The sequence below is a fragment of the Choloepus didactylus genome, chromosome 16, assembly GCF_015220235.1.
Source record: "Choloepus didactylus isolate mChoDid1 chromosome 16, mChoDid1.pri, whole genome shotgun sequence".
NCBI classification, from domain to species: Eukaryota; Metazoa; Chordata; class Mammalia; order Pilosa; family Megalonychidae; genus Choloepus; species Choloepus didactylus.
In genome coordinates this window covers 19,046,925-19,068,499 of record NC_051322.1, presented here as the reverse complement: position 1 = coordinate 19,068,499, position 21,575 = coordinate 19,046,925, and the positions used below count along the sequence as shown (strand labels likewise).

The 21,575-nt window shown below is 38.0% G+C and overlaps 1 protein-coding gene across 1 annotated transcript in view; it reads left to right on the top strand.

The window, feature by feature from the left end:
• The window catches only part of CDH20 (cadherin 20), a 233,588-nt gene that overhangs the window by 187,204 nt on the left and 24,809 nt on the right, over positions 1-21,575 (top strand). Inside the window, exons 6-7 of the mRNA XM_037805546.1 lie at positions 2,844-3,031; positions 19,467-19,720. Coding sequence (XP_037661474.1) covers positions 2,844-3,031; positions 19,467-19,720 — 442 coding nt within the window. The remainder of the gene's footprint in view (positions 1-2,843; positions 3,032-19,466; positions 19,721-21,575) is intronic.

Genomic DNA, 21,575 nt, shown 5'->3' with positions numbered 1-21,575 from the left:
GGGAGCAAAAAATGCTTAAAACAAACAATTCATCCTCTGCATGAGTTTACATTTAAGCATATATACAGGAAATAAAGCTGTAAACGTAATTTTATGTTCAAAGAGCTCCCAAATCTAAAACCACTCTATGGTGTTTCAAATGTATTGTATTTCTAATGGGTGTCACTGAAAGGCTTTTGAACAGGAGAGAGATAAAAAAAGGCTAATTTGATAGTCATGTGCAGGATGGGTTGACAGGGATGGACACTTTTAGAGTAGCCCAGATTTGAACCGATAAAGACTTGAAATAGTGGAAGGAATGGAATGAGACAAATAAGAAAAAAACAGACGTCTGCCTCTTAGTTTCTTGGATGAAAGAACTGGGGGAGAGGGTGGAATCAAAGATGACAAGGATGTTTAAAGTCTGGGTGACAGGCAGAAGGCTTGTATCACTGATAGAAACAGGAATCATAATGTAACTAGTAATAGGGAAGCAGGAGATAAATTCAGCTTTGAATATGAAGTGACAGCAGGACAATCTGGTTAAATGTCCTTACGGAAGATGGCTATATAGAGCTATGACTGTGGAATGGAGTCCAGGAATGGAAATGTGAATTTGAGAAGTAGATGCCTAAAGGGAGAAGTTGGAGACGTGAGAGCAGAAGATACAACTACAGGTGAAAAAGGGCAAAGACTTAACCAGAGAAGTTAGGTAAGAAAATACTAAAATCAGAAACAGTCAAGCCAGACTAAGTTAAACTAAGACATTGTTAGCCAGACCAAGGGCACCATCCATTTTATCCATCTAAATACAGGAAGAAAGCTCAAATATTTGCATGCAATTGCTGTACATAAAGTCCCCAAGAACATCCAGGAAACAAAAGGCAATACATTAGGTAAGCATTTCCAAATAGTGCAAGCAGACCACTAAATTGACTGGCCCTATAATACATAATCCTAGCGTACATTGGAACAGTTTGTAAAATGCCATAATTTATTGGCTTTTCATTGCTTTGCTGATCCCATGGGTTCCATCTTACTATTTCATGCCTGGTACTTGTAGTACACACTGTGGACTATAGATTCTTGAACATGCTTGAACTACCCTATTTGGCTTTTTAAATTCACACTAGACAGATATCTCTGATAGTAGTAGAAAGGGCAGTAGAACCAAGTTATTTCATAGGCCAAAAGTATATGAATTTGGATGTAAGTAGGAAAGTCATGTCATCCAAAACATGGCAGCTTCACAATGGTACAATGCAATACAATGATAACAGAGGTTTTAGTCCTGTCCCCACAAACCATCATCTTAACACCATTCTAAATCATACATTTGGAGTTACTGCTTTTTCAAAACAGAGTAAATAATGGAGAATCTAGGATGGGGAAGAACTATGGATTATGTTGCACTGAAGGCAAAAAGAAAACGTATATATAAGTAATTTAAATCTCTATCTCCAAGCATTCCTCATCTCTGCTTCCTCTAAACTTGTCTTTATTTTTGGACTTTTTAAAACTTTGCTGTTACTTTACCATTAACTACTTCCCCATCTACTTCTAAAACTAAGTTTAGATGATCATACCATTCATAAAACTACCTTAGATAAGCTCCTCTGCCTCATCAATCTTTTCACCTACTATTTTACACTGAATAAGCTGCCACCTTAAATTGAACCAAATATAATGGAACCCCAAGATCTCCATTTATTTCTAATACAATATATAAATATATAGTATGTTGTAGAAATTGAACATACATGTGTACCTTTTGTAATATGGAGAGAATTGTAGGCATATGCTTTTTTCTCCCAAAAGTTCTGCACAGCAAAGTCTAATCCATCAACTCCTTTGGAAGTGAATGGAAAACGATTATGAAATCCAAATGCCTGCAGGCTTAGTACAGAAAGAGAATCTTTGTGAAACTTGAGCCCTCAGATCCCACTTACCCCTAGCTTGCAAAGCACATTAGAATCAAAGAGTCCAAGTGAATATTGAAAATGTGATTGTGTGATTTTCTTTGTTTATGTAGTCAGTCATGTAACAATTGACAAAATAATGAAGAACATCAAAAAGTTGAGCCCCAGAAAAGAAAAGTTAGCAAAGATACAAATTCATGGAAATGAAAATGAACTAAATTTAAATGGGGATCCAGGATATCAAGTCAGAAAGGAGAACATTACCAATCCTGAGTTTCTTACATATGTAAGAACTTTTTTTTGACATTTTATTCAGAAACAAGAGATTAAGCAGCCTCTGGGGTCTGTTCTTGAAGAGGTAGCCAGAGGGCAGTCCCAGGTGCAAGGACACAGTAATAATAGACAACACATGGAGCAGATTGGGCTTGCTCTGTCTGGCTGTTTCTCCTTTATAAATCCCTTGTCACTACCAGCTTTGGGCAGGTGGCCATAGAAATGGGCACACAGTACAACAGCTACCCCACAAAGGAAGATGTGGGCATTTGAAATGTGAGCACAACAAACACATACTCTGTGACCACAATGGTTTTTCTCTCTTTCTCAGAAGGAGTTGATATTTCGAGAAACATTTCAGTTCAATAGGAAGTACTACAAGATTGGAAAGGAAGGTTCTTCCTAACACTTGGAAAGTAGATTCACTGGGATGAGAAAAGTTTTTGTTTTCATCCTGCACTACTCTTAGGATTATGGTCAAGCTATTTTAGCTCTTCCTTACTGACCATCCAGTACAAGCTATAACCTGATACAATTTGCTCAGCCTCTCTGGATCTGTTTTTCATCTGTAAAACTGAACTGTAGTTTTCATTTTTGAACTAGGAAAAAAGATTGCACAGCTTACCTGATACAACAATTCTTAAGTATTCATTTTTTTACCTTTCTTCACAGAACATTATCAGATGAGTGTGCTGGAATCAGCTCCCATTAGCTCCACTGTGGGGAGAGTGTTTGCCAAGGACTTGGATGAAGGAATCAATGCACAAATGAAGTATACTATTGTGGATGGAGATGGTGCAGATGCCTTTGACATTAATACAGATCCCAATTTCCAAGTTGGCATCATAACTGTGAAGAAGGTAGTCCAATTCTTTTTCCAAATAATTTTAAAGGATGCTTTGAATGTATATGAAATACCAGTAAGGACTTTCATGTCACTGATAGGTACTGATTCAAATCCTATGGAAAAAGCTCTTTCCTATTAAAAAAAAATCTCTCACTTTAGGCTTACATGTACACACTGGCTTATGTCATCATTTTACAGAAGGCGTACCAGCTCATAATTATAAATAGGTCATTTCTCCTAGTCCACTATTTAGCTACTTAAAAAAAACTGTTGTAGCTTAATTCTTAATGATGCTGATGATTTAATCAATATTTACACTTAACACCCCATTTTTTACTCTAGTGTACCATAAATAAAAATAAAGCAGCCATAGTATTATTTATGACTCAATAAGTAACATGCAAGGATTTTTAATTGCTACTTGAAGATCCATAAATGCCAATTAGACTTGAAAAGGTTTTATAAAACATAGCTGCTGAGTGATTGTTACCATTTGAAATTCCTTGGCATCAGATCCCAAGATTTCAGAATGTAAGCTATTGTTTCTTTATGTGACATAAAGCACGTATCAATACATGCAAGCTAGAAGATAAAAATTTTAAAAGAATTAAAGCTTCAACATCATAGTAAATACAGAGCTGATGAAAAACATTAATTCAAAAGTCACTGATTTAATCTTCCTTCTCCTCTATTCTGAATGCATTTAAAAACCCAAAGTTTCTTAAATTATTTACTCAAAAACTACTTATTGGGTGCCTACTATGTGCCAGGTTTTTGTCTTGGGCATTAAATGTAGAGAGCAAATAAAACAGCCCAAAATCTCCACCCTCATGGAGCTTATATCCTTTTGAGGGGGAGAAGACAATCAAAACAGCAAGTAAATCCATGAAGTTCTGTGTTCAAGGTGTTAAATACTACAGAGATAAAACAGAACAAAATAGGTGAGCTCAGGAAAGCCTGACTGGATGGGAGGTTGAAATGGCCTCATAGAAAAGTGACACATATGCAAAGATACAATGGAAGTTGTTCTAGTTTGCTAATGCTGGAGAATGCAAAACATCAGAGATGGATAGGCTTTTATAAAACGGGGGTTTATTTCGCTACACAGTTACAGTCTTAAGGCCACAAAACGTCCAAGGTAACACATCAGCAATCGGGTACCTTCACCGGAGGATGGCCATTGGCATCCGGAAAACCTCTGCTAGCTAGGAAGGCAGCTGGCATCTGCTCCAAAGCTTTGGCCTCAAAATGGCTTTCTCCCAGGACGTTCCTCTACAGCAAAGCTTGCTCCTCTTCAAAACATCACTCCCAGCTGCACTCCGTCTGCTCCCCCCGAGTCAGCTCATTTATATAGCTCCACCGATCAAGGCCCACCCTGAATGGGTGGGGCCATGCCTCCATGGGGACATCCCATCAGAATCATTACCCACAGCTGGGTGGGGCACATTCCAAGCAAATCCAACCAGCACAAAAACTTCTGCCCCACAACACTACAAAGATAATGGCATTTGGGGGACACAATACATCCAAACTGGCACAGAAGTCACTGTGCAGAATTGAGCATGTTGGCAATGCACAGCCCTAGGAAACGCCTTTGAAATGACTTTGATGACAACTATACAGAGCAACCCTGTAGAAGAGGGAACAGGCCATGGAGATATTGCAAAAAGTGTTCCAAGCAAAGGGAAAAGTCCAGTGGAAATGCCCTGAGGTGAAACCATGCCCGGTATGTTTCAAGAACAGCAAGTTGAAGAAAACCTACGAAAAGTAACAAGGGAGCCATATTGTATAGGGCCTTATAGGCTGATATAAGGACTTTGGCTTTTACTCTGAGTGAAGTGGGAACCACTGGAGGATTTCAACAGATGTCTGACATAACTGGACTTTCATTTAAAAATAATTACTCTACAGGCTGTCTAGAAAAGAACAAAAGGGATCAAGAATGGCATTATGGGCTGAATTATATCCCCCAAGAGATATGCTGAAGTTCTAACCCTGTATCTCATAATGTAGCCTTATTTGGAAATAGAGTTGTTGTACATGGAATTGGTCAAGATGAGGTCATACTGGAGTAGGAAGGGCCCCTAATCGAATATGACTTGGGGTCCTTATGAGAAAAGGAGGAGACAGACAAGACATATGAGAAAAAATGGCTATGTGAAGACAGACAGAGATTGGAGTTCTGCTGCCACAAGCCAAGGAACACCAGGATTGATGTCTACCAACAGAAACCAGAAGAGAGGCACGGAACAGATTCTTCACTAAAGATTTCAGAAGGAGCGTGGCCCTGCTGACACCTTGATTCCAGACTCCCAGCCTCCAGAATCATGAGAGAATAAATTCTTGTTTTAGGTCACCCAACATGTAGTACTTTGTTACAGCAGCCCTAGGAAACTAACACTGATGGAAAAAAGAAGAACAATTGTAGGTTATTGCAATAATCTAGGTAAAAGATGATGGTCACTTGGAGGAGGTGAGAAGTGGTCAGAAACTGGATATGTTTTGAAATAGAGCTAGAGCATTTCCTGTTAAGATTAGACAAGGATATGAAAGAAAGAGAGAAGTCAACTGAGCAACAAAAAAAATGGAGTTGCCATTATCTGAGATGGGAAAGTCTATAAGTAGAGCAGGTGACAAGGGGTGGCAAATATTGAGATTCCATTCTGGACATCTGCAATGTCTAGAGTAGTGCCAGCTGGACATAGGAGTCTGGAGTCTGGAGAAGAGTTCTGGGTTGGAAATGTAAATTTGGGAGTCATAGCATATAAATCGTACTTAAAACAAATGAAACTAGATGAGACTTCAAAGAAGTAAGTACATATAGAGAAAAGGACAGTGAAATGAGCCCCAACGCACCCCAACATTAAGAAGTCATAGAGAAGAGCAAGGAAAAGGAAGAAGACTGATGAGGAGGGACCAGGGAGGCAGGAGAGGGTGTGGTTTCCTGGAAGCCATGAAGAAAGTGTTTCCAAGAGAAAGGAGTGATCACCTGTGACAAATGCTGCTGAAGGTCAAATAAGAACACTGAAAATTAACCATAGCCTTTGGGAACATGAAGGTCATTAATGACCTTGACAAAAGCAACATGTCATAACTTAAAGAGTGGCACACATTAATGTGTGTTTATAACAACTTGATTCTATGCTATTTCCTAGAGCTTAATTAACACTGCTTTACAGGGGAAGAAGGGAAGAGCTCACGTGTGTCCTGTATTTAAGGTAGACTCAAATAAAGCAAAAGAACAGGTATATCCACTCTACCAGCCAGAAATCTTTATAACCAGCAAATATTGACCCTGAAAGAGTGCAAAATGCTGAGATTAACTTCTGAATCATCAAAAAATTCTGCATGTAACTTAAGTACAGTTGTTGCTTATTTTATAGTCATCCTTTGATAATTAAGAATGCATGCTAGGGCTATGAAAGAAAATTATAATATTGGTTCGGTGTATGACCTAGAAATAAGAACATTCCCTACTATGCAGCATGCCTCAGGTTAAGGATTAATACTACATTGCTTACCATGACTGGTAACTGTAAATAAGGTAAATGCTCAACATTTTGGATAATAAGGTTTTTTTTTAAAGTAAAAATTCTCTTCAAAAAATTAAGCAACCAGAAAAAGAGCTTTGATATTCCCAATTTATTTTAAATTTTATTCCAGACCTTAAAATAACATATATTAGATCATTCTAAATAACAAATATGTTAATTTATGTAAAATTATCACAATATAGCTTATACCTATTACAATCCATTCATTTAAACAAATCTATTAACTATTACAATTCCGTAGCTGACAGGAACCTTAAATGTCTTTTCTCCAAGCTCCTTACCTAGAGAAAAGAGATTAAACTTCATAAGACAGAACACCATTTTTCTTTGTCATTACTGAAACTATATCTACATTTAATCAAAATATATATCAATTTTGCCAAGGTCATCTTGAATCCTCTTCTGAACTTATGAGGTGTCATAAAATGGAATTAAGAAAGAGATCAATAAGTGGAGTAGATGGACAAGTCACATGTCATAAATATTTCAGAAGTTACTGACTGCTCAGTCTACCTTTGGAACAACATTCACTCAGATGCCATACGCATACCCACCTTCCTAATTTGTCATTAATAACATGATACAAAATTGAAACAAGAGTTCTGCTTTTGATTTATTTTACTAAGCCCTATTATTTGTTTAAAAAGCATGTACGTTAAAAAAAACAATACTTTTTTTTTAAAAAAGGCAGCTACTTTTTCCAAAATGAGAAATCAATTTGAATTGACTGAATTGGGTGTTCCTACAAATGCACCAAGTACTGCCCAGTACCTTGAGCCTTTGGGGGCTTTTAAGTAATCAATCAATTCATTTTCAGTCTTTTGACTTAAATGTTAGAAATATAACTTGAGGTATATAATTTTCAGAATGTTCCTTAATGTATGATGGATATCATGTTATGCCATCTTCCAGTCTTCAACATGTCTTCCAGCTTCTGGTATACAAAAGTCATTATCCAGAGTCCATTCTCCTCTGAGGCAGGTCAGGAGAGCAAAGATTTTGTATTTCATCAAATCTTAAGATAACATGAATTACAAAATTCATCAATATACTACTTAGAAAATTAAACTCTTGCCAATTTAAACAATACACTGCTTTCTTATTTCTTAGTTTACAGTTATTGAAGGTATTCTTTTAGACATACAAAGACATATTTGCTTAATCAATATCAGATTTACTCCTTGCTGCTGTTTCCATGCCATTCTGCCTACACAGCAACTTTTATTTCAATGCCATATCATAAAACAATCTTTTTGAAGATTTGTTGGAAGGCAATAATAAAGTTCCACACATGCAGTACCAACAATGTGCAGAACTCAAGTAAAGTACAACATGAAAAGCTCTGACTGAGTTTGGCTTACACAGGCCATGACAGCTACATTCCATCTCCTAGTGGGCCTCTAATGGAAGTATGACAAAGTGCTATGGGAAGATAGAAGGAATAATTAATTCTGCTTAGGGGAGTTGCATTACTATTTTGTGCCATAGTATCTATGACTCAATTTTCAAGTATATACCAATTTTTCATTTTTCTGTGCTCCAACTCTAGGAAATTTGTAGTATGTGGAACTTGGGTTCTCAGAGCTAACTGTTCTTTGATTAACTACTATTAAAATGTAATCAATTATTTGACTTTAGAAAAAATGAATATGAGAACTGTTCAAGAGAGAAAGCCAAATTCATATGTGGGTATTTGGGGCAATGTTTTCTCCCAATTTTAAGGGTAGAGGTGAGGGAAGCAATAATCTTAAGTACTTTAAAATTATTAAGTAACTTATTTAATAAGAAATTTCAACAATAATTAAAAACGTACTCTAGTCTTTTAACACATGGCGCTGGAACAACTGGATATCCACGTTAAAAACAAAATGAACCTTGATTCATACTTCACAGAAATAAACCCAAATGGTTCATACACCTAAATGCAAAAACTACAACTATAAAAATTTCTAGATGTAAGGAAAAGAAAAAAATCATGACCTTGATTAAGCAAAGATTTTTTAGGAACGAAACCAACATCCCAATCTATGAAAGAAAAGGTGATAAATAAGACTTCATAGGGAGGCGGGGCAAGATGGCAGACTGGTGAGCTATATGTTTTAGTTACTCCTCCAGGAAAGTAGGTAGAAAGCCAGGAACTGCGTGGACTGGACACCACAGAGCAATCTGACTTTGGACATACTTCATACAACACTCATGAAAACGTGGAACTGCTGAGATCAGCGAAATCTGTAAGTTTTTGCGGCCAGGGGACCCGCGCCCCTCCCTGCCAGGCTCAGTCCCGTGGGAGGAGGGGCTGTCAGCTCCGGGAAGGAGAAGGGAGAACTGCAGTGGCTGCTCTTATCGGAAACTCATTCTACTGATCCAGACTCCAACCATAAATAGACTGAGACCAGACACCAGAGAATCTGAGAGCAGCCAGCCCAGCAGAGAGGAGACAGGCATAGAAAAAAAAAAACAACACGAAAAACTCCAAAATAAAAGCAGAGGATTTTTGGAGTTCTGGTGAACACAGAAAGGGGAAGGGCGGGGCTCAGGGCCTAAGGCGCATATGCAAATCCCGAAGAAAAGCCGATCTCTCTGCCCTGTGGACCTTTCCCTAATGGCCCTGGTTGCTTTCTCTCTTAGCATTTCAATAACCCATTAGATCTCTGAGGAGGGCCCTTTTTTTTTTTTTTTTTTTTTAATCCTTTCTTCTTTTTCTAAAACAATTACTCTAAGAAGCCCAATACAGAAAGCTTCAAAGGCTTTCAATTTGGGCATGTCAAGTCAAGAGCAGAACTAAGAGAGCTCTGAGACAAAAGGCAATAATCCAGTGGCTGAGAAAATTCACTAAACACCACAACTTCCCAAGAAAAGGGGGGTGTCAGCTCACAGCCACCATCCTGGTGGACAGGAAACACTCCTGCCCATCGCCAGCCCCATAGCCCAGAGCTGCCCCAGACAACCCAGTGTGACGGAAGTGCTTCAAATAACAGGCACACACCACAAAACTGGGCGTGGACATTAGCCTTCCCTGCAACCTCAGCTGACTGTCCCAGAGTTGGGAAGGTGGAGCAGTGTGAATTAACAAAGCCCCATTCAGCCATCATTTGAGCAGACTGGGAGCCTCCCTACACAGCCCAGCAGCCCAGAACTGCCCTGGGGGGATGGCACTCACGTGTGACATAGCACAGTCATCTCTCAACAGAGGACCTGGGGTGCACAGCCTGGAAGAGGGGCCCACTTGCAAGTCTCAGGAGCCATACGCCAATACCAAGGACTTCTGGGTCAGTGGCAGAGACAAACTGTGGCAGGACTGAACTGAAGGATTAGACTATTGCAGCAGCTTTAAAACTCTAGGATCACCAGGGAGATTTGATTGTTAGGGCCACCCTCCCTCCCCGACTGCCCAGAAACACGCCCCACATACAGGGCAGGCAACACCAACTACACACGCAAGCTTGGTACACCAATTGGGCCCCACAAGACTCACTCCCCCACTCACCAAAAAGGCTAAGCAGGGGAGAACTGGCTTGTGGAGAACAGGTGGCTCGTGGACGCCACCCGCTGGTTAGTTAGAGAAAGTGTACTCCACGAAGCTGTAGATCTGATAAATTAAAGATAAGGACTTCAATAGGTCTACAAACCCTAAAAGAACCCTATCAAGTTCAGCAAATGCCACGAGGCCAAAAACAACAGAAAATTATAAAGCATATGAAAAAACCAGACGATATGGATAACCCAAGCCCAAGCACCCAAATCAAAATACCAGAAGAGACACAGCACCTAGAGCAGCTACTCAAAGAACTAAAGATGAACAATGAGACCATAGTACGGGATATAAAGGAAATCAAGAAGACTCTAGAAGAGCATAAAGAAGACATTGCAAGACTAAATAAAAAAATGGATGATCTTATGGAAATTAAAGAAACTGTTGACCAAATTAAAAAGATTCTGGACACTCATAGTACAAGACTAGAGGAAGTTGAACAACGAATCAGTGACCTGGAAGATGACAGAATGGAAAATGAAAGCATAAAAGAAAGAATGGGGAAAAAAATTGAAAAAATCGAAATGGACCTCAGGGATATGATAGATAATATGAAACGTCCAAATATAAGACTCATTGGTGTCCCAGAAGGGGAAGAAAAGGGTAAAGGTCTAGGAAGAGTATTCAAAGAAATTGTTGGGGAAAACTTCCCAAATCTTCTAAACAACATAAATACACAAATCATAAATGCTCAGCGAACCCCAAATAGAATAAATCCAAATAAACCCACTCCGAGACATATGCTGATCACACTGTCAAACACAGAAGAGAAGGAGCAAGTTCTGAAAGCAGCAAGAGAAAAGCAATTCACCACATACAAAGGAAGCAGCATAAGACTAAGTAGTGACTACTCAGCAGCCACCATGGAGGCAAGAAGGCAGTGGCACGATATATTTAAAATTCTGAGTGAGAAAAATTTCCAGCCAAGAATACTTTATCCAGCAAAGCTCTCCTTCAAATTTGAGGGAGAGCTTAAATTTTTCACAGACAAAGAAATGCTGAGAGAATTTGCTAACAACAGACCTGTCCTACTGGAGATACTAAAGGGAGCCCTACAGACAGAGAAACAAAGACAGGACAGAGAGACTTGGAGAAAGGTTCAGTACTAAAGAGGTTCGGCATGGGTACAATAAAGGATATTAATAGAGAGAGGGGAAAAATATGGCAAACATAAACCAAAGGATAAGATGGCCGATTCAAGAAATGCCTTCACGGTTATAACGTTGAATGTAAATGGATTAAACTCCCCAATTAAAAGATATAGATTCGCAGAATGGATCAAAAAAAATGAACCATCAATATGTTGCATACAAGAGACTCATCTTAGACACAGGGACACAAAGAAACTGAAAGTGAAAGGATGGAAAAAAATATTTCATGCAAGCTACAGCCAAAAGAAAGCAGGTGTAGCAATATTAATCTCAGATAAAATAGACTTCAAATGCAGGGATGTTTTGAGAGACAAAGAAGGCCACTACATACTAATAAAAGGGGCAATTCAGCAAGAAGAAATAACAATCGTAAAGGTCTATGCACCCAATCAAGGTGCCACAAAATACATGAGAGAAACACTGGCAAAACTAAAGGAAGCAATTGATGTTTCCACAATAATTGTGGGAGACTTCAACACATCACTCTCTCCTATAGATAGATCAACCAGACAGAAGACCAATAAGGAAATTGAAAACCTAAACAATCTGATAAATGAATTAGATTTAACAGACATATACAGAACATTACATCCCAAATCACCAGGATACACATACTTTTCTAGTGCTCACGGAACTTTCTCCAGAATAGATCATATGCTGGGACATAAAACAAGCCTCAATAAATTTAAAAAGATTGAAATTATTCAAAGCACATTCTCTGACCACAATGGAATACAATTAGAAGTCAATAACCATCAGAGACTTAGAAAATTCACAAATACCTGGAGGTTAAACAACACACTCCTAAACAATCAGTGGGTTAAAGAAGAAATAGCAAGAGAAATTGCTAAATATATAGAGACAAATGAAAATGAGAACACAACATACCAAAACCTATGGGATGCAGCAAAAGCAGTGCTGAGGGGGAAATTTATAGCACTAAACACATATATTAAACAGGAAGTAAGAGCCAAAATCAAAGAACTAATGGATCAACTGAAGAAGCTAGAAATTGAACAGCAAACCAATCCTAAACCAAGTAGAAGAAAAGAAATAACAAGGATTAAAGCAGAAATAAATGACATAGAGAACAAAAAAACAATAGAGAGGATAAATATCACCAAAAGTTGGTTCTTTGAGAAGATCAACAAGATTGACAAGCTCCTAGCTAGACTGACAAAATCAAAAAGACAGAAGACCCATATAAACAAAATAATGAATGAAAAAGGTGACATAACTGCAGATCCTGAAGAAATTAAAAAAATTATAAGAGGTTATTATGAACAACTGTATGGCAACAAACTGGACAATGTAGAAGAAATGGACAATTTCCTGGAAACATATGAACAACCTAGACTGACCAGAGAAGAAATAGAAGAACTCAACCAACCCATCACAAGCAAAGAGATCCAATCAGTCATCAAAAATCTTCCCACAAATAAATGCCCAGGGCCAGATGGCTTCACAGGGGAATTCTACCAAACTTTCCAGAAAGAACTGACACCAATCTTACTCAAACTCTTTCAAAACATTGAAGAAAAGGGAACACTACCTAACTCATTTTATGAAGCTAACATCAATCTAATACCAAAACCAGGCAAAGATGCTACAAAAAAGGAAAACTACCGGCCAATCTCCCTAATGAATATAGATGCAAAAATCCTCAACAAAATACTTGCAAATCGAATCCAAAGACACATTAAAAAAATCATACACCATGACCAAGTGGGGTTCATTCCAGGCATGCAAGGATGGTTCAACATAAGAAAAACAATCAATGTATTACAACACATTAAAAACTCGAAAGGGAAAAATCAATTGATCATCTCAATAGATGCTGAAAAAGCATTTGACAAAATCCAACATCCCTTTTTGATAAAAACACTTCAAAAGGTAGGAATTGAAGGAAACTTCCTCAACATGATAAAGAGCATATATGAAAAACCCACAGCCAGCATAGTACTCAATGGTGAGAGACTGAAAGCCTTCCCTCTAAGATCAGGAACAAGACAAGGATGCCCGCTGTCACCACTGTTATTCAACATTGTGCTGGAAGTGCTAGCCAGGGCAATCCGGCAAGACAAAGAAATAAAAGGCATCCAAATTGGAAAAGAAGAAGTAAAACTGTCATTGTTTGCAGACGATATGATCTTATATCTAGAAAACCCTGAGAAATCGACGATACAGCTACTAGAGCTAATAAACAAATTTAGCAAAGTAGCGGGATACAAGATTAATGCACATAAGTCAGTAATGTTTCTATATGTAGCGGGATACAAGATTAATGCACATAAGTCAGTAATGTTTCTATATGCTAGAAATGAACAAACTGAAGAGACACTCAAGAAAAAGATACCATTTTCAATAGCAACTAAAAAAATCAAGTACCTAGGAATAAACTTAACCAAAGATGTAAAAGACCTATACAAAGAAAACTACATAACTCTACTAAAAGAAATAGAAGGGGACCTTAAAAGATGGAAAAATATTCCATGTTCATGGATAGGAAGGCTAAATGTCATTAAGATGTCAATTCTACCCAAACTCATCTACAGATTCAATGCAATCCCAATCAAAATTCCAACAACCTACTTTGCAGACTTGGAAAAGCTAGTTATCAAATTTATTTGGAAAGGGAAGATGCCTCGAATTGCTAAAGACACTCTAAAAAAGAAAAACGAAGTGGGAGGACTTACACTCCCTGACTTTGAAGCATATTATAAAGCCACAGTTGCCAAGACAGCATGGTACTGGCACAAAGATAGACATATAGATCAATGGAATCGAATTGAGAATTCAGAGATAGACCCTCAGATCTATGGCCGACTGATCTTTGATAAGGCCCCCAAAGTCACCGAACTGAGTCATAATGGTCTTTTCAACAAATGGGGCTGGGAGAGTTGGATATCCATATCCAAAAGAATGAAAGAGGACCCCTACCTCACCCCCTACACAAAAATTAACTCAAAATGGACCAAAGATCTCAATATAAAAGAAAGTACCATAAAACTCCTAGAAGATAATGTAGGAAAACATCTTCAAGACCTTGTATTAGGCGGCCACTTCCTAGACTTTACACCCAAAGCACAAGCAACAAAAGAGAAAATAGATAAATGGGAACTCCTCAAGCTTAGAAGTTTCTGCACCTCAAAGGAATTTCTCAAAAAGGTAAAGAGGCAGCCAACTCAATGGGAAAAAATTTTTGGAAACCATGTATCTGACAAAAGACTGATATCTTGCATATATAAAGAAATCCTACAACTCAATGACAATAGTACAGCCAGCCCAATTATAAAATGGGCAAAAGATATGAAAAGACAGTTCTCTGAAGAGGAAATACAAATGGCCAAGAAACACATGAAAAAATGTTCAGCTTCACTAGCTATTAGAGAGATGCAAATTAAAACCACAATGAGATACCATCTAACACCAGTTAGAATGGCTGCCATTAAACAAACAGGAAACTACAAATGCTGGAGGGGATGTGGAGAAATTGGAACTCTTATTCATTGTTGGTGGGACTGTATAATGGTTCAGCCACTCTGGAAGTCAGTCTGGCAGTTCCTTAGAAAACTAGATATAGAGCTACCATTCGATCCAGCGATTGCACTTCTCGGTATATACCTGGAAGATCGGAAAGCAGTGACACGAACAGATATCTGCATGCCAGTGTTCATAGCAGCATTATTCACAATTGCCAAGAGATGGAAACAACTCAAATGTCCTTCAACAGATGAGTGGATAAATAAAATGTGGTATATACACACGATGGAATACTACGCGGCAGTAAGAAGGAACAATCTCGTGAAACATATGACAACATGGATGAACCTTGAAGACATAATGCTGAGTGAAATAAGCCAGGCACAAAAAGAGAAATATTATATGCTACCACTAATGTGAACTTTGAAAAATGTAAAACAAATGGTTTATAATGTAGAATGTAGGGGAACTAGCCATAGAGAGCAATTAAGGAAGGGGGAACAATATTCCAAGAAGAACAGATAAGCTATTTAACGTTCTGGGGATGCCCAGAAATGACTATGATCTGTTAATTTCTGATGTATATAGTAGGAACAAGTTCACAGAAAGGTTGCTATATTATGTAACTTTCTTGGGGTAAAGTAGGAACATGGTGGAAGTTAAGCAGTTATCTTAGGTTAGTCATCTTTTTCTTACTCCCTTGTTATGGTCTCTTTGAAATGTTCTTTTATTGTATGTTTGTTTTCTTTTTAACTTTTTTTTTCATACAGTTGATTTAAAAAAGAAGGGAAAGTTAAAAAAAAAAAAAAAGAAAGAAAGAAAAACAAGGAAAAAAAAAATGATGTAGTGCCCCCTTGAGGAGCCTGTGGAGAATGCAGGGGTATTCGCCTACCCCACCTCCATGGTTGCTAACATGACCACAGACATAGGGGACTGGTGGTTTGATGGGTTGAGCCCTCTACCATAAGTTTTACCCTTGGGAAGACGGTTGCTGCAAAGGAGAGGCTAGGCCTCCCTAGATTTGTGCCTAAGAGTCTCCTCCTGAATGCCTCTTTGTTGCTCAGATGTGGCCCTCTCTCTCTGGCTAAGCCAACTTGAAAGGTGAAATCACTGCCCTCTCCCCTACGTGGGATCAGACACCCAGGGCAGTGAATCTCCCTGGCAACGTGGAATATGACTCCCGGGGAGGAATGTAGACCTGGCATCGTGGGATGGAGAACATCTTCTTGACCAAAAGGGGGATGTGAAAGGAAATGAAATAAGCTTCAGTGGCAGAGAGATTCCAAAACGAGCCGAGAGATCACTCTGGTGGGCACTCTTACGCACACTTTAGACAACCCTTTTTAGGTTCTAAAGAATTGGGGTAGCTGGTGGTGGATACCTGAAACTATCAAACTACAACCCAGAACCCATGAATCTCGAAGACAGTTGTATAAAAATGTAGCTTATGAGGGGTGTCAATGGGATTGGGAAAGCCATAAGGACCACACTCCACTTTGTCTAGTTTATGGATGGATGAGTAGAAAAATAGGGGAAGGAAACAAACAGACAAAGGTACCCAGTGTTCTTTTTTACTTCAATTGCTCTTTTTCACTCTAATTATTATTCTTGTTATTTTTGTGTGTGTGCTAATGAAGGTGTCAGGGATTGATTTAGGTGATGAATGTACAACTATGTAATGGTACTGTAAACAATCGAAAGTATGATTTGTTTTGTATGACTGCGTGGTATGTGAATATATCTCAATAAAATGATGATTAAAAAAAAAAAGACTTCATAGAAATTAAGAGTTTCTGGTCTTCTGAAGAACTTGTGAAGAAAATGAAAAAACAAATCACAGGTTGGAAGAAAATATTTGTAAATATTTTAATATGTAATATTTTAAGCTCACTTTCTGCCCTGAAGTGCTATATTTATTTTCAAATAAAGTATTCTGAAGGTAGAAATGGATCCACAAAAAAAAAAAATATCTGATAAAGAACTATTCGATTTGGCATAAAGATGAAAAGATGCTTAACATCATTAAACATTAGGGAAATATAAATCAAAACCACAATGAGACACCACTTTATATCTACTAGAAAGGATAAAGTAAAAATAAGCTGATAAAACCAAGTGCTAACAAGGATATAGAGCAAACAGAACGTTTATACATTGCTGGTGGGAATGCACAATGGTACAGCCATTTATAAAATAAAACATATACATATCCTGCAATTGCACTACTAGGTATTTACCTTAACGAAATGAAAACCCATGTTCACAAAAAACCTGTGTGAAAATGTTTGTAGCAGCTTTATTCACAATTGTCAAAACTGCAAAACACCCTGAATGACCCTCTGGTGGAGAATGGATGAACAAATGGTGGCACATCTATACAAGGGAATACTACTCAGCAATAAAAAGGAATGAACTACTCATTCATGCAACAACATGGATGAATCACAAATGCATTATGCTAAATGACAGAAATGAGACTTCAAAAGACTACATACTGAATGATTACATTTATATGACATCCTTGCAATAGGGACAGAAAATAGAGCAGTGATTAGGTGTGAGGGAGGGATTAACTACAAAGAGGCATGGAGGAGGGACATTTGGGGGTTGATGGAACTGTTCTATTTCTTGATTATGATGGTAGACACATGACTTTACATATTTATCAAAACCTGCAGAACTTTACCGCCAAAAAGGATAAATCTTAATGAATGTAAATTCTACTTAAATTTTTAAAACAAATAAAAAATTCACACCAAACTGGAAAAATGACTTAATATCAAAGGAAAAACAAATAGTCTCACTCAAACCTAACATAAACCAACTGTGTCTACTTTGGTTTACCCAAACTGAAAGAAAGACTTTTAAAGAATATAATATAGTTTATCAGGAAAGATAGAGGACTACATTTAGAGAGCAAGTAATAAATGAAATAAATTGGTCAAATTATTCCTTCAAAGATATTGTAATCTGAATGGCAGATTTCTATTTATGAAAACTTTGCCTTTTGACTAAGAAATAGGGAAGAAATGGGCTACTGAGCTTGAAGGCAAATGGCTAATCACCGGTGGAACAAGGAACTGGGACATGGATCACTCTGTACCTTGTGCAAAAAGCAACCACCAAAGACAAACCTCATTTTCATACTCTGTGTAGAGTAGACTCTATTCTAACTACCAGTCTATTCTAGCTACCAGTGTACACAAGAAAACATCACCGATTTGTTCCATTCTTTTAGAAGCACAGTATGATCAACGAAGCAAGCTTCTTTACTTAGAGACAGCAGAGCTTAAGATTTAAGAGTAAATCTTTTTGAGTTAGAGGAATCTGGATTTGAATGTGGCCCCATTACTAAGTAGCTACAGCAAACTTAAGTAACTTATTTGATTTTCAAAGCCTCTTTTTCCTCATCTCTTATAAATAACAAATTCCGTTAAAGCAATTCCTGCTGATGTTTGTTTCTCAAAATCAAAGCAGTTGCTTAAATAGGCACATACCTCTTTCTCACATGAAATGTGTTGACATTCAGCATATTTTATGGAAAAAGAGAGCACATGAATGTTTAGTTGGAAAACCTTTCTTTAACATGTTGATATGTGACTTTCAAGCTTAAGTATAATTGCTTTAATATCTACTGTAATTATATCACAGGACTTAATTTCCATGACTTTTTTTATTATTGATGTTTTGAGGAAACTGTTACTTAAAACATTTAAACATTTTGTCAGCTTAAAATAAATGTATTATTCTTAAGAAATAGAATTTTAAGTTCACTTTCTGCCCTGAAGTGCTATATTTATTTTCAAATAAAGTATTCTGAAGGTAGAAATGGATCCACAAAAAAAAAAAAAGAAGCATTCTCTCAAATTATATGACTAGACAATGCTAAAGTCTTGGGAAAGAATCCCAGATTAGGTATTAAAAAACCTAGGCCAGCTTTCCAACTTTGACACTACATAGCCATGTAAACTTACTCAAGTCTCCTGAGCTCAACAGGTCTCAATTTCTTTCAACTGTAAAATGAGGCACCGAATTAGTTTTTCTTAAAGTAATTCATTTGTGACAAATATGCACAAATACTGACACCAGGAACCCTTGTGAGTTGCTTATCACAATTTCTTGCAAAGTATCACTATTGCTTTTGTATTTGAGAAGAATGTTTTTAAAGAAAGAAACAGAAAAGCTTAGGTCTCAGTTTCATGGATATTCTGGAACAGAACTGGAACTCGACCTTAATTGTATGGTATCTTTTCAAACGCTCAAGGTTCTCTAAAGATAAGGTGACTAAATGCCCTGGTTTGCCTGGGGAAAAGGGGTTCCTCAAGACACAAGAATTTGTTTTAAAACTGGGGCAGTCCTAGGCAAATCAGGCCCTGGGATAGAAAGGGCTCCCAGGATTCTAACTGAAGACCATGCTGATGAAAGAGCAGACAAGGTAAAATTGCGCTTGCCCAGAGTACAGTGGCTTTCTTAACCATCAAACTGGTTTCTGTAAGTATCTCTGAAGCCGTTAGCTTCTTTCTTACCTTCCTTACCTGAAGTGTTCACATTGATATTAAGACCAAGAGCTATGGAATAAGGAAAAAATTCCCCTGCTTTTCCCTTTCCCTCTTTTCTGCCATTTTAACGAATTTGGGGATCTTCCAGTCAGCCATCAGTATGAGCCATCCTTTGGAACCCTGACATATATCCCAATGGTTAATCACTTTTCCTGTTGTTACTTTTCAGCCCCTGAGTTTTGAAAGCAAGAAAAGCTACACCTTAAAAGTAGAGGGAGCCAACCCTCACCTAGAGATGCGTTTTTTGAATCTGGGCCCATTTCAGGACACAACAACTGTGCACATCAGTGTGGAAGATGTGGATGAGCCCCCAGTCTTTGAGCCTGGCTTTTATTTTGTGGAGGTACCTGAGGATGTGGCAATTGGAACCACCATACAGATCATTTCTGCCAAGGACCCAGATGTGACGAACAACTCAATCAGGTTTTTCAACAGCTTTCACCTTTTCCTTATATCCTGGAATCTTCCCTTCCCTTGTATGTAATTTTCTAGCACTTTTCGCCTCTGCTGCTTCTTTCCCTACTCCATTTCTGGAGATTTTTCTCTTTCAGTTCTTTCTTGCCATGTTATTTAGAAGTGAAGTGCCGTTATGTCTACAATTCACTTTTAGCTGGTTCAGCAAAACACACACACTTCAGTTCTCAAGCGTGGCAATATTGATATTTTGGGCTAGATAATTCTTTGTTGGGGGGGGGGGCTGTCCTGTGTAGAATGTTCAGCAGCATCTCTGACCTCTACTCACTAAATGCCAGTAGCACCCCTGAATTGTGACAACCTCAAATGTCTCCAGACATTACCAAATATTCCTAGAGGGCTAGAGGGACAAAATCACTGCCAGTTGAGAACCACTGCTTTAGGTAAAGCATAGACATACATATAGAAGTCAAAACATTAAAAACTGTTGAAACCTAATGGTGAATAAAAAGTGATCACTGTACATTCTGAATTTCAACATCTATGAACCTTTGGCACTTTTTACTTTTAAAAATGGGAAAAAAATAAGATGACCATATATTATAAAAAGAACAGGCACATAAACTACTCCTATTTCAATGGTTTTGATGCCACGTACCGACCAGATAGGCTTCTGTATTGCAACCCCACGTATCTGTCTCTCCAAAGCATGTTTTGAACTTAAAGATGCCTCCCCATCAAGAGAATGAGGAGAACTGCATTACAGCCAAGGCCATTTTCCATCAACTCAGGAACCAAAGTGCCAACAACTGGTGGACAGGTTGACACCTCAACCTTGCAGAGCAACTGCCAAGCCTCTGAAGCTTGACACAAAATCAGGATTCCAAGGCCATTTGAGGCCATCTGTCACATTACTGAAAGCCACAGTTCAACGAATCTGGGGCTTTAGTGAAGATAACACATTTTAAACATATCCCCAATTTATCAAATGCTTTTACTGTCAGCTGGCCACTTCCCTCTTCTGGTGCTATTTTGCATTTAATGAAAATGTACTTTCACAGTTTAACAAGGATGGTTCTCTCCAGAGAATATCTATCCTAGGGGGAAATCTCCTTCCTCTAACCGACTAGTAAACATTTTACAGTTTGCAGGCATTAAATAGCTAAAATAATTTTGTTTGAATTTTAATATTTGATTTTTAGAAGGTAAATAATCTTTCAATTATAACTTATAACAACCCTACAGGAGTGATATTTCAACCTCCAGCCTTTAAAATGTAAAGCAGGACAGGCAGAAACCATATTATCCCCCAAACAACCACAACAAAGGTGAAGCAGATTCTATGGTAAATTTATATTTTCAGAAGCCTAAAAATATATGGGTTCTGATCTATTCATATAAGAGGAGTTACTATGGAGAAAATAAAGTTTGAAAAAAATAATCAGATCCCAGTTCTAAAATACTCAGTAACCACATGGATACTTCTACATCTTCCATCAAGATTCTGGCTCTGGACTCCTACGTGGTAAGCCCTGGAAATATGGTCATGTTAGGAGTCACACCACTGAATGACAAATATGCAAAAATAGCCTAAACAGACTCAGGAAAGAAGCACACATACGTGCATGCACACACACACACACACACACACACACACACACACACACACAACTAGAGCGTATGTATAGTATTCAGGACTAAGGTCATTATCTCAGGACATATCTAGGAAAGAAAGAGAAACACCAGCAGGTCTAGATCTACTAATGACCTGAAGCAAAATGAGGGGACTCCTGTCCAGCCAAAAGAAAATGCTGCTTCAGATGATGGCCAAATTGAAAACCATCCATTGAGCAGCACAGCGGTT